This window comes from Sitophilus oryzae, unplaced genomic scaffold, assembly GCF_002938485.1.
Source record: "Sitophilus oryzae breed Bouriz unplaced genomic scaffold, Soryzae_2.0 scaffold_1494_pilon_pilon, whole genome shotgun sequence".
Taxonomy (NCBI): domain Eukaryota; kingdom Metazoa; phylum Arthropoda; class Insecta; order Coleoptera; family Curculionidae; genus Sitophilus; species Sitophilus oryzae.
This window is the reverse complement of record NW_022146163.1, coordinates 1,609,681-1,624,794: the sequence shown is the minus strand read 5'-3', so window position 1 is coordinate 1,624,794 and position 15,114 is coordinate 1,609,681. Positions and strand designations below refer to the sequence as shown.

At 29.7% G+C, this 15,114-nt stretch overlaps 1 protein-coding gene across 3 annotated transcripts in view; it reads right to left on the bottom strand.

Annotated features, from left to right (window-relative positions):
* Window positions 1–1,147: 1,147 nt before the first annotated feature.
* The window catches only part of LOC115877485 (probable tubulin polyglutamylase TTLL2), a 34,023-nt gene continuing 20,056 nt past the window's right edge, over window positions 1,148–15,114 (bottom strand). For 2 of the 3 annotated variants that reach the window (XM_030893663.1, XM_030893662.1), the window contains exons 7-12: window positions 13,668–13,870; window positions 5,980–6,137; window positions 5,006–5,178; window positions 4,561–4,649; window positions 3,590–3,784; window positions 1,148–1,640 (exon numbers count right to left, since the gene is read on the bottom strand). In XM_030893663.1, coding sequence (XP_030749523.1) covers window positions 1,512–1,640; window positions 3,590–3,784; window positions 4,561–4,649; window positions 5,006–5,178; window positions 5,980–6,137; window positions 13,668–13,870 — 947 coding nt within the window. In that variant the 3' untranslated portion in view covers window positions 1,148–1,511. The remainder of the gene's footprint in view (window positions 1,641–3,589; window positions 3,785–4,560; window positions 4,650–5,005; window positions 5,179–5,979; window positions 6,138–13,667; window positions 13,871–15,114) is intronic. The other variant, XM_030893664.1, reaches the window with a different exon arrangement.

Sequence of the window (15,114 nt, the reverse complement as noted above, 5' to 3'; positions counted from 1 at the left end):
CTAATATTTGACAAGTAGTAAATAAAAGCAAAAATGCAAGAAAAAATATATAATTAGTTAATTTAAGTGAATTTCATAAATGATCGGTTTACTACACGTATATATATTATAGAGTCACTTACTAGCGAAAAGTTGTTCCATTATTTCACTCGATTTTTGCCGAGATATACCGCACGCTACACAACCAACTATTTTAGAGTCTTTTTCGATATATCGCGATAGTGTCACTGTTAATTTAAGTTCTGCCACAATTTCCATCTAGATTTACTACCTATATACAACTATCAGTAGTAGAATAAATAATAAATAATCTATCAGTAGTAGAATAAATAATAAATAATATAAAATAAGCTCCGTACAGACTGACAAATCCTCAAAATTTCAAATTAAATTCAAATGTGTCAAATGAATCGTCAAACAGAACTGTCAAGGATCCCCATCCTAGAGTCCTTTTTCCGCCCACCATGCATGAATACATGGATAGCATTATGCTCCTTCCTTAGTTTTCTTATTCAAAGGTTTAATAGATAAAGGAAACAAGTTTAGATTGGAATGTTCGGCTTGCCGCCAAAACTTATAATTGTTTTGGAGCGCATACGTTGTACTGCGCTGCTATAGCGGTTGTTAAGAACAACCGCAAACAAGAACAGAAATAATTTTCTCTTGTCAAAGTCCGAATCTTCAAAAATTATAAAATCTTTCAAAATTTAAACCGCTTTCATTGCTAAAATACCTTAAAGTGTTTAAAGCGTTCATTTTCAAAGTAATTATTGCTATCTTGTGAGTTTAGTTTAAATTTTATTTACTCAAACCCGTGATAATTGTGGAAAAGTGGCATTAAAAACTTAAAAAGCTGTGTGGACTGTGAACTGTAAAACCCATCGTGAATCGTGGCATAAAGTCAGTTTCCAATTTTTCATAGGTATTTCATACATGTCCTTATATCAAATAAAGTTTCTTATATGCAACACACTGTATTTCATTTAAAAAAATTAAAAGAAAATAATAATAAATTTGAATAAATAATATTTGGCGACATAATTCCGGAAAAAGCTGAACCGTTCCGAAATTATCAAAAGCTTTAGAGAGCGACCGTTGTAAGAATAGCTCCAAATAGTATTTACATTTCCTTATGGGTACTTTCCAATTTTTTTTTTCCAAATTTATGATTTGTTGTAAAACTTTGTCAATATCAAACTTTGTCGATATTTTTATTTTGTTCTATTTTGTGAATATTCTATATTTGATTTTAGCCATATTTTTTTTAATTAATGGTTTAATTATACTATTGCAAGCACCTTTGGATTGGGTGGACTTAGAAACAACTTTTCACCTAGAAAAACCTTTTGTAGTTTTTTTAACCTGTTGAAAATTATATCGAAGTTTCTACTATAGTAAGCATAGTATTTGAAACACCTGGAAAAATATAAACAATGTAAAAAAAATGTTGTCTGGAAACAATATGACTATAATTAAAGAGCATAAAGCAAGACGAAATCTAAAAATCGAACTCATACTGGAGGAATCCAGATATCTCCAGAAATATCCATTTCCTGTTGGAGAAATTCACTTAATTGACTTTCCGATGCTGCGGGATGCCTTTTCACCAATTCTTTAGTTATTTTGTTGAATTTGATAACCTGTAAAATAGGGGTATGTATGTATAGTCTGTCCAGCTAGATAATATACAGGGTTGTTCACCACATACGACACGGAGTATTGTAGCTAAACCACTAGATTTTTAAAAATTGTAAGTTTTGGGTTTTTTAAAGGACTATTAAAGGTATAATTTAAAAATATTTTTACAAGATACAGAGTGTCCCAAATAAATAAAAAATATCAAAGTTGTATTTTTTTAAATAGATTACATTTTCAGTTTCTACGATTAAACTAAAGGGTAAATTTGATTAAGGTTTATCACATTTAAACCTTACCGTTTTTGAAATATTTTCAATTTTGGGATATTGCAGTAAAAATTTTAAAGCGTTATTTTTCTAAGAGTATCAAAGTTTTTAACACTAAAAATTTACTGAAGTTTATCTATTGATCAGTTATTGTGTTGCAATAATAAAAATAATATTACCTCATACAGAGTGTCTGAAAATTTATTTTAAATAATTTCTAGCTTTAAATGGCAATAGCTTGTTTAATTTAAATTGAACATTCTGTATATTTTAGAAGAATCAGATACAAAATTTAATCAAACATCAAATTGTATTATACCATTTTTTACCAATCCCTTCAAGTTTTCGTAGAAAATGCATTTTATTATAATTTAGACCTCCTTTATCAATAAAGCCATGAAATATTGACATTTTAGATTGTTTTAAAAGCAACAAATGTACAGAATATACAGGTGCTAAAAACGATAATACTACTAGCCCATTTGTATACAAAAATATAACTATTTAAATCTTTATAAAAGAGTATACCATTAATTTGATATACCACCATTATTTCCGCCCAAATATTAATTCATTCTTAATAATTGTATTAGTTAATAAATTATTCTAAATAAATGTGGATTTGAATTAGAAATCAATATAATTAATATATGTTATGAAAATGAACGTCTCTGTTGTCATAAATAATTATTCGTCAAAAAATGGAAATAAAATTTTTAAGGTGCAAATTTTTACCACACGGTGTAATAAACAGTTTTTTTATTTTTTAATGAAATAAACGAACTAATGGAAATATTTGTACATCTTTTTTTGTTACATTTTTAAAAATAATCTAAAATGTCAATATTCCATAGGTATAGCGATAAATGAGGTCTAAATTATAAGAAAATGCATTTTCTACGAAAACTTGAAGAGATAGGTAAAAATGCAATTTGATGGACAATTAAACTGTGCATCTGATTCTCATAAAATTTACAGGGTGTTCCATTTAAATTAAACAAGTTATTGCCGTTTAAATCTAGTAATTATTTAAAATAACTTTTTAGGCACTCTGTATAAGGTAGTATAATTTTTATTGTTGCAACACAAAATTTAGTAAATAGAAATACTTCAGTACAATATTTGGTTTTAAAAACTTAAATACGCCTAGAGAAATAAAGCATTAAATTTATTACTGTATTTTAATAAAAACCTAAATATTTCAAAAACAGTTAGACTAAAATAATGCGGAATACCTTAAGCAAATTTACTTTTATTTTAATCCTAGAAACTAAAAATTCCGTTTAAAAAAATAAAACTTTGACATTGTTTATTTATTTGGAACGCTCTGTATCTTGTAAAAATATTTTCAAATTGTAGCTCTAATAGTCCTTCAACGAACCCTAAACTTACAATTTGCAAAAATCTAATCGTTTAGCTACAATACTTCTTACCGTATGTGGTGAACAACCCTGTATATTAACAAACGACATATGTATATCCAAAATATTAAAAATATAATATATCATTTTAGTATAATTAATAAACTATTATATTCTTTCGCTAAACATACTATGTATCTTAAGAAAATTCTAGTAATCCAGTTTAACTTTCACAGTTTTTTCCTGTGGAACAAGAACCTTTTAAAACCCAATGCATATTTTGAATATAATAGCAGCTTATTTATTTATCGTATTATTCCTTACCTTATTCACCATATTTTTTATACCTACAGGTCCAGTATTATTATTGTTGCTATTTACATTATTGTTCTTATCAATTTTTTCTTCTGTTTCCATGGGCCATAACCTAACCCAACCTCCTTCAGTAGATCGTGGGATGTTCCAATCCCGTCCATTACCCCATGTCTTGTGACTGCAACGTTTTATTTCTTCTTCAATCTAAAGTTTCAATAAAAAAATCATAGTTTAAACATGAGATATTTAATATTTATCGAGTTCCATACGACCGAAAAAAAAACGGCGTCAACGGCGACGGTTGGGGAATGACAATCGACGATAATTTTGGCGAGGTCAAGCCCTAGACGTCATTATTTTGCCTTGACACTTCTTTATTATTTAATTACACCTATTACCAGTAAGAAGCTTTTAATTTATTTTTAAATGGAGTAGTTTAAAATTCTACATCCTGTTGAAAATACCTAGTAAAACGTTTCTACATTCGCCTCAGAGGAGGAACGAGTCGAAGGTAATATAAAGGGACAAGTTAGAACATGTAAAATAAGCTAATAAACAAGAATAAACAGATTTAAACAAGCAATAACTGCTTGGAAACAGAAAACAACCGCTAAAATTCTTAAAATAACAGGTTTGATTTTTCTTGCTTAAACCTGTTTGTTTCTGTCTTATAGCGGTTGTTTATTATTTAAACCTGTTTATTCTTGTTTATTAGATTATTTTACTTCATGAAGCGGGCGTGAAACTACTACTATGGTCTGGCAGTATATATAATATACAAAATAAAATCTGTCCAGTGACACATTCTTTCGACACATTTGTACATTAATTTAATTATATTATTTATTGCACTTAAATGACAGAAATCTGCCACTGTTATATATTCTGTTGGTGGATCGTGAACAGATTAGAATGGATAGTGAATAATAATAATTTGCTGTAGAAAAATGAGATACTATTTTTTAAATAACCAATCTTACCGGTGGCCTTTCTCTTGGCACATGATAGCTATTTGGTATGGCAAAATGTTGTCCATCTACTTGAACTTTTGGCAGTTTTATGTAAGTCTCTGAAAATCAGTAAATATACAGTAAGCAGTAAGCATATGTTGGTCTGTGAACAATTTATACAATGTGTTGATGTTTGACCATCAAAATCTTAAAAATATAGAAGTTGTCGAAAAATGTGCTACAATACGGATATAGCATAATCCTTTATCTTTAATTTCCTTCTTCATTTGTGGTAAAAATACCTAGCCTGTTTTACATAAAACGTTATACTTTTTCGGACTAGTGAAATGGACTCTTAAGGTATTGTTGTTTTTAGTGCCAGTCAGTGTATTATGTTCTATGTTTATTCTACGAAATAGTTCTAGTGCTACTCATCTACTCTCTATTAAAATTTAAGAAAAACATCACAATTTACTTGAATTATATGCAGATGTTGTTCTTATTTTTGGCTTAGAGGCAGTGCTAGCTCTAGATGAAGGCTGATGCGCGGACATTCTTTTAAATTTTCTTCTCCACCTACCAGCGGCATTGAGAACGGAAATTGTACTTTGCAGAGAAACCTTGTTGGAATTTTCGTATTCTTCTTCGCTGAAACAAAATAATTAAACATTTTATTTAAATTAGCGCCTAGTTTGCCAACCCAGCTAAAAATTTCATGTTTTATGAAGAGTCCTGTTTGTAGAGGTCTATTCTAAAAACATTTTTGAAATGTTTGTTTTAGTTTTTTAAGCTATTCCCTAAGTTAAATGTAGTAGTAGCATCTAAGTAGGGAACACTTTATGATATTCCTATAGCAGGAAGTATTTCCTACTCTTAGAGAACAGCTTAAAAAAACTAAAACAAACATTTTGTTCAAATTAAAGAAACAAACTGTTTTAAGTAATTTCATAATTCAACAAATTATGAGACACATTTGTTAGATTTAATAATTTATTTTACACAAACTGCCAGTGAATGAATGAAAAAAAAGTCTATTGCCTTTATTATTTTCTTACATAACATTTATCAATGCACGTTCATAAATCAATGGCCGTTATCAAGTGTGTACTAATCTAAAGTTTAAAAATACTGAGCTTATATAGAGCAGGCTAATCACCATTGAAAGTTTCAAGAGTGTTTGGCTGACGAAGATGGCCCTCTCTTCTTGAGTATTCCATATTTAAAAGGAAGATATAGAATATACAAGTGGTATAAAATTAAAACTGTTTTTGACTCTGAGACTACTCTAAGAAGTGTCTTAAAAAACCGGGATCGTCAAAAGAAGCGAAATAGTGCAGTAGATGCTCGTTTAACTACCTTTCGCAAATGTTTTGCTATATCAATAAAATATATTGTTTTTAAGTAATAAATACATATTCATATGATATTTTATTAATAATAACTACTCACCCTAAGACGTCGTTGGGACCATCAAGCCACAGATTAAAAACCGAAAGTCCTGTATTGTATAAAGGCAAACCTAACAGGTCGAACATATCATGCAACATTGGTTTCTTCACTAGCTGATCAGCATCACAATCGTTACTTAAAGCTGGGCTTAAATTTACCTAAAATAAACAGTTTTACATGTATAAATAATTAATTTTAATAAGACAATTAGAATTTAAAACACAAAAGAAAGATGTGAAGAAAATTTAAAACAATAATGAATAATATACTATTTTAACAACAATAAACTAATTTACTTATTTAACTCAGTTTAATTCTAACTTGGGTAAAATAAAGTTATATATTATATATAATTTGTATTTTTAATATTATACACTATTTTTATCTTTATTCCATATGTCACACATTTAAAATCAGATTTTCGAGTAGTTTGATCCCACGTAGTGTCATATAGATATAAAAAAATATAGATTAGAAATTATACCGTGGGTTAGTTAGTAACATGAAATCTACAAAATAAAAGAGGTATTCTTTTTGTAAACACCGCCGTGTAAACATCAAACCAAATATTAAGTAATTGTTATCAAAATATTTGTTAATTTGAAGTTGTCTGAACGTCAATGGTATACAGGGTGTCCCAGGCTGAGCGTGCATTAGAAGTTTCTAGAGAAATAGAATATCTAGATCATTGTTATACAACGAGATCTATCGATTAAAAATATTTTCAATATGGCGGCACTTCCAGAGATACCGGAAGTTGACAGAAACTTGACACACTCTATATCTAACATTAACTGTTTTTGAGGAGAAAAATATTTAAAATTTTTGGACGAAAAAAAAATGCCTTTCAAAAATATGTGTATAGTCTAAACGTCAAATTTAGTGATTACCAAAACCACTGTGCGATAAAGAGAAGACATGTGGCTATCTATTTCAAAAATTAAATTGTTCGAATGTCTATCATGGAATTGAGCGATTAAAAAATTACCATAAATCATTTTTTTCAAAATGGAAACTCACTTTTTTTATTTCACTATTGAAAAGGCTTTTCAATTCGTTACTTTTTGACTTTACATGTTTCTATACCTAAAATAAATCGCTTTAAAGTTATTTAAGATTTAGTTTTAAATCGTATATTTTTCTTGATTTTAACAAGTAGCCTATGACTTTAAACGTCAAGTGATGTAAAACAATAGATCTGGCCATGTCATATTGTGACACTTTGTTTAAAAAGCAGTATGTTATCGATCATAATTTCCAAGCCAACTTTACGCTGTTTTTTTTTGATCATATGTTATATTACTAATAATATAAACAATGAGATATCACTAAAGAGCGAAATTACGAGATATATTTTTATAAATACACTTTTTACCTCTTAACTCTTAACCAGCAGTATTTACAATACAGGAAATTCAAACAATTCGTTTTCTGACAGATAGAAATAAATTGTCTGACTGTTTGACACTTAATATCAAAGGAAGCTAGATAAAATCAAGAAAAATGTACGTTTTCAACCTTAATCTTGAATAACTTAAAAACGATTTATATTAGGTATAGAAACATGGATGGTTAAAAAATAACGAATTGAAAAACCTTTTCACTAGTGAAATAAAAAAGTGGGTTTCCACTTGAAAAAAATTATTTATGAACATTTTAATCGCTCAATTCCATGACATCTCAATCAATCGCTCAATTCCATGACAAAAAATCTCCGATCTAGATATTGTGGTTCTCTAGAAACTTCTAATGCTCAGCCTGAAACACCCTGTATAATAATAGACCTATCTTTTAAAGGCTAAAGTGTTCTTGAATATCTTATTTAGATATTTTAAGTAGCTTTTCTTTGTGTTTTTTTGTTTCTGACGACAGGAATTTGATATATTTTGCTCCATGTTAAAACGACAGAAATTTTGTTCCAAGGGAATTATGACTCTATTTATGGTTAGCCTTACCATAACTATAAGCCTATATTAATTCAGTAAGACATAAATAAATTAACTGCAAAAAATCATATCCTATAACAACCCCAAAATACATCCAATAAAAATTAATTTTAAATTATGTATCTATTTCGAAAAATCGTTATCGTAAAATTTAATAGGCATAGAACATGGTAAAACGACTCTATTTTGTTCTATTTTAATTCTGACGGGAAAACAATAAACGAGAAAAGATTTATGACCGTACTTATAAGTCGGTTTTATTAGTTATTATTTAATAAAAACTTAATATATCTAGCTTTAAGGTAGGCCTAAAAATAAAAAAATACTGTGTTTATGTTGAAAAATATTTCTCGAGACAAGTGGAAGATAAGTAGAGACGAGTAGAGTAATTTTGGTAAGTAAAAAATAAATATAAAACTTGTCTTTCACTTCTTATCTCGTATGTGTAACTTGTTAATACATTTTAAGAATATTTTTTTTTATATTTTTAAGTATAATTATAACAAGATTAATTTTATATTTAAAAAAGTATTATCGCAATTAATATTAAAGATTTTGAACTCTATTTAAACCAATTTCATAATTTTAGAAATCATGATACACCTTTGTTAAATTCAACCATCTGTTACTCGCGCCTCCTTTTTATATGTAAATACCCCAATTAATATTTGATGAGAAACATGAAATATAACCTGGATATCATATAAGTAATTACGTAAAACATACCTTTTATTTAAATTTTAACAATTATTGTAGATATTGAAACACTTCTAAATTGTAACTAAATATTAATTACCTTCATTTTCGGATTCAAAAACTGTTTTGGTCTTATTTGCTAAGCCATTATTGATGGATTTTATATATCCATTTTGTGCACTTGGGGCATACCATGATTTCATGACTCATGTTTTTTTTTCGTGGACAAAAATAACACATATTTCTTTGACAGTTTTAGTTCTTTTTTACATATGTAATGTTTCAAGATCAAAAAACCGGCGTCCAGTTCGTTTGGACATGACTATCGATGACATTTAATATATAATTTCAGATATATAATGACAGCGATCGTCATTTAAAAGCCATCGCTGATAGTGATGGGTTGTTATTTAACTATCTGTTATTTTATAACAATTATTTAGAAATAACATAACGCAACCGTTACTACTTTTAAAAAATAACAGATATAAAATAACGCACGCAGAGATCGATTGTTCGTGAAACGAAGTCGGCGCTCTGCACCGCCACGAAATTCGATGCTGCTCGAAGCAATTCTAAAAAACAACTAGTATGGATGGAAAACATGTTATTTCGACAACCATCGATACAGGCGGCGAGATACAACGGACAACGGAGTGGGGTATGCGCTACGGCGCGGCGCGGCGTGTTGGGCCTACAACAGCTTAAAAATAATAGGATATAAAAGAAGCAGGTTTTTGAAACAGTTGCGGGCATAACGCCTGGCGGTCGAGATAACAGGAGTGGGAAAGGAACGCTGCTGCATCGGTCGATTGTCGATGGAGGCTCGCAACAGTTGGAGAAGCAGTCATTTTAGATCCGTTGTTTTTAACCTGTTACGAGCTTAACAGAGCGGTGTTCGAGATAATCGGAGTGGGAAAGTAACGCTGCTGCATCGGTCGATTGTCGATGGAGGTTCGAAACAGGTTGGAGAATAACGCATCAGTTGTTTTAGATACATTGGCTTTTCAACCTGTTACGAGCATAACGGGCGGAGGTCGAGATTTATGGCGCTGTATGTTTCAGTACTTGGTTATTAAGTTTCAATATTTAGGTATTTATTTATTCTGAAAAATTTTCGGTATATTTTAAGATTTTTTAAAAGTGTATACAGGGTGTTTTGAAAAATATGGTCATTGATTAATCACGATCCTGCTTAAAGCCCTTGACGTAAAAAGCTGATTTTTGGAAAACGGATTGACTTTAGGGTGTAGAGGTTCGATAAGAAGGGATTTTTCGAAACTCATATTCTAAGGGGGTGAAACCACTCTCAAATATTAGAATATTTTTTATTTAAAAACTGGTGAGTTTTTCGAAAAAACTCTTAAACACGTATATTTTATTTTGTTGTTTTACATATTTTAAGATTTTTAAAAAATATATACAGGGTGTTTCATAAAATATGACCATTGAGTAATCATGATTCTGCTTAGACTGCTTGACGTTCAAAGCTGATTTATGGCAAACGGATTGACTATGGGGTGTAGAGGTTCGATAAGGAGGGGTTTCTCGAATCTCAAATTCCAAGAGGGTGAAAACGCCCCTCAAATATTACAATATTTGTTATTTAAAAAACGGTTAGTCTTTCGGGAAAACGCTCGGACGCGCATAATTTATTTTGTTTTTTTAAATATTTTGAATTTTTTTAAAAAATCATACAGGGTGTTCCAAAAAGTTGAGTAATTGATTAACCACGATTCTGCTTAAACTGCTCGACGTTTAAAGCTTATTTTTGGCAAATGTGAGAAAATTTTATCCAGTTTGTATGTTAATGGAAATTTTTGCTTTGCTTTATCATCACCATTACAAATTAATAATTCGACGCGAACGAAGTCGCGGGTACACGCTAGTTTAAGTGTAAAATTAATTCGAACTCTAGTGTGTAGTTGGTTTACTTATGAAGAATAAAGAATATACTACACATTTTCTTATATTGCTATTTTTTGACCGCCAATGGTAAAATCATAACTAAGAGCTTATCGCCCGTCGAGTGAAATGCATCCTATATCGCAATTTGTAAACAGCGCTTATTTGTAAACAACCACCGTTTTTAGAGAGGTATTTTAGATAACAATCGATATTTAGAAATGTTATGACACCCTGGAAATACTACCACCGAGCATGTCATTGTTGCAACTTGCAACTGCGTTAATACGCCTGGCGGTGACCGCCTCATACTCTTTCAGATATTTAGCAATAAAATAAAGAAACCTGTTATTTTTAAGCTGTTATTTTAAGCTGTTTTTTATAAATAACTATAACAGTTTCAACTGTTACCTAAAAATAATAGTTTTGCCCATCACTAACCGCTGACGCCGTTTTTTTCATATGGTATTTACTTTGTGAAGAAATTCTAAGAAATTTCTCAGAACTTACGACCGAGAAAAATCAAAGGTTTTCCTGGATTTAAGTAAAAACAATCTTTGGATTGTTATGGGGTTTCTAACAGGACACTGTCTCCTCAACGAATACCTTAGTAGGCTGAAGCTGAGAAACAACGGCGAATGCAGATTCTGTGGGGAAAATGGGGAAACACTATAACCTAACACCTTATCACTGAGTGCGCCGAGACGACGACCATTCGTGCCATGAACTTTGGTACGGCTGATGTCGAGGATGGAGAGCTGGCCTCTGAGGAGCCGTCCCAGATACTGGCTTTTGTTAAAGCCCTGAGACTGTATGATGAGTTATAACTCGTTATAACTCAAGAAAGAAGAACACACAATAGATCTGTAAGGTCGCGGTGATAACTCCCCTCCTAAACATTCTACTTTCTACATTCTATTTTATGAAAGCTGTCACATAGTGTTAAGGATAAAAGTGGATTCTTAGTAGCTCTTTATTCGTAGATACACAGATTTGTTTAACTTATTCAAAAAATACTTACCCTCAGAAAATATCATATTACATATATCCCTAAGTTGTAAAAAATAATTGAAATAGTTTTTGCCTGTGTATCCGGAGATTAGGACTGTATGAAGAGCTATAACTCGTTTCTATAAGAGTATTCTACATTCTACATGCGGAGATTCTAAACTCACTAAATATTTTTTTCATAAAAATTTTTTCAACAGATTTTAACTTAATGCCAAGTACTGATTAGTACTAAGATAAGTTGGTATTATTCATTATTATATAGGGTAAGTCTTAAATAAGTAAAAATATTTTTAGGGATGATATCTTTCGATCCCAACTTTTGCCAACATTTTGGTTTTTCGCCAATAAAATCAAAATTTCGTATTTAAAAAAAACGTATTTTTTATTTATATATCGGTGATATAGCAACATTAGGTAGTAGATTAAATTTACAAGAAAGAAACCCCAGAAATAATCCAGTGGTTGTCAAAATTTAAGCAAAAGGTCATTTTATTTTTAAATTTTTATAATAAAACTAGCGTGTACCCGCGACTTCGTTCTCGTCGAATTAATCATTTGTAATGGTGAATATGGTGATGATAAAGCAAATCAAGAATTTCCATTACCATACAAACCGGATAAAATTTTCTCACATTTATGTCAGCATGAGAAAAAACAATATGGCGATATTATTATATATCTTGGTAATATTTGAGGGGTAGTTTCATCTCGTTGGAATTTGACTTTCGAAAAATCCGTTTGCCAAAAATATGCTTTTTACGTCAAGCAGTTTAAGCAGAATCGTGGTTAATCAATTATCCAACTTTTTGAAACATCCTGTATGATTTTTTAAAAAATTTTAAAATATGTAAAAAAACAAAATAAATTATGCGCGTCCAAGCGTTTTCCCGAATGACTAACCGTTTTTTAAATAATAAATATGCCTGTATACTCTTGGAATTTGAGATTCGAGAAACTCATCCTTATCGAACCTCTACACCCCACAATCAATCCGTTTGCAAAAATCAGCTTTAAACATCAAGCAGTTTAAGCAGAATCGTAATTACTCAATGGTCATATTTTATGAAACACCCTGTAAAAATTTTTAAAAAATCTTAAAATATGTAAAACAACAAAATAAAATATACGTGTTTAAGAGTTTTTCCGAAAAACTCACCGGTTTTTAAATAAAACATATTTTAATATTTGAGGGATAGTTTCACCCCCTTAGAATTCGAGTTTCAAAAAATCCCTTCTTATCGAACCTCTACACCCTAAAGTCAATTTTCCAAAAATCAACTTTTTAAGTCAAGCGCTTTAAGCAGAATCGTGATTAATCAATGACCAGATTTTTCGAAACACCCTGTATACATTTTTAAAAAATCTTAAAATATGTAAAAAAACAAAATAAGATATACGTGTTTAAGCGCTTTTTCGGAAACTTGACCGTTTTTTAAATAAAAAATATTGTAATATTTGAGGGGTGGTTTCACCCTCTTGGAACTGGAATTTCGAAAAATCCCTTCTTATCGAACCTCTACACCCTAGAATCAACCTGTATGCCAAAATTGAGCTTCTTACGTTGAGTGGTTTGAGCAGGATCGTGATTAATCAGTATGTCAGTCACTTAAGGGTTTTATATATTAGTATAGATAACTCGGTTATATTAACTTATTTGAAAAACGCTAAAGAGAAAATATGTCTTATCGAGATCTACCAGCCCTGTGTACGTGTATGTGAGAAAATATTTGCTCTTATTTAAGACTCACACTGTATATTAAAACTTAAAATATCTAACTTTAGGGTAGGCCGAAAAATAAAAAATGTTGAAAAATACGTCGTTTAATAAAAGCTTATTAATTTTTATAATTAAAAAAATATATAACCTTTTTTCTTATCTGAACACGTGTATGTAGCTTAATATCTTTAAAAAATAGTTGTTACTGATTCTATTATATTTAACAGAAACTTTTTATAGCAAAATGTCTTTAGCTTATACGAAAATATTCCTAAAAATTTGAAGAAACAAAATTTTGTAGTATATCTATATTATTTTTTAATGGTATGGTCAATATAATATATTTTCCCTATAAACTTCAAAAATAGATTTACACGCAAATTTGTTATATAATGTAGCTTATGTTGACTTACTTCTAATAGCCAAGGTCTCAGGGAAGAATCGATTAAAACATCAAATCCGAAAAACTCGAAGCAATTTACGGTTGGCGGTATCTGATGGACTTGACTTAAGATTGTCAGGATTACAATGGAAGATATTCTTTGCCAAATGGACCAGTCAGATATTCCAGCTTGTTGGAAATATCTACGAAGTTGCCTTAGAGTCCACTTACAACCTATAAAGTTATTTTACATTCTACAGAGTATAGGGAGTAAGGTGTCCGTTATTTACCAAGTTGATCATTTCTCTCACGACATCCTCTAAATTTTTATTTTATTGTCTAAAAAAATATCAGACCATTGTAAACCCTTAATATTCAAGACGATTCATTTCTCATTTAAATTAAAAATTTTAATTTTTTTTAAATTAAAATTTTTGCAAATATTTTTTTTCTCTCGATCTTGTTCTCTCGTAGCCATGACAATTCACATATTCTTGTACAGGATTGAACGCTCTACAAAAAAGGTCTCTACGATATTCCCATTCGTCTCTTCGATAAACCTACTCCTTCAAAAGTTATTCACGGCTAAAGTTAACCACTCGGTAAATACCTAAATTTTTCCGCTTTTTTGAAAAAAATATGATTATTTTTGAAAAATGTTATCTATAATTAAAAAAAAGTTTATTATACCATGATAAACAATTTTAAATTATGGAAAACAATTGAATGCATGACAGGTTGTTAATTCTAATACTTATTATTTTTGAGCTTGTATTCTTTTGAAGTTATTTTTGAAAAATTTAATTTATTACTGTAGGGAATTAATCCAAGGTTGGGAATCTCATCAAAGGTTGGGAATAATCAAAGGTTGGGAATTAAGAAATCTTCAAGTTTAAACCATTTAAGTATAGCTGATTTATTTTAATAAACATTCCTGGTTAGGTTTTTAAAAGTTAAAAAAAGTCAAATCGTCAATTCAATAGAAAAAAAAAGTTAGGAAAATAACAGAAATTTACCGAACTTACTTAAAATTAGTTAATTAAGTATTGCAAAAGAATACAAGCTCAGAAATAATAAGTATTAGAATTTACAACATGTCACACATTCAATTGTTTTCCATAATTCAAAATTGTTTATCATGGTATCATGATAATGGTTTTTTTCAAATAATAAATTAAATTTTTCAAAAATAATCATAATTTTTTCAAAAAAGTTGAAAAATTTAGGAATTTACCGAATGATTAATTTTAGCCATGAATAGATTTTGAAGAAGTAGGTTTATGGAAAAATTATAAGAGACCTTTTTTGTAAAGCGTTCAATACTGTACAAGAATATGTGATTGTCATGGCTACGAGAGAACAAGATCGAGAGAAAAAAAAATGATTTGCAAAAAGTGACAAATTCCTATGTAATTTAAATGGGAAATATCTTTGGGGCAATGTTTAATGTGAATATTAAGGATTTACAATGGGCTGTT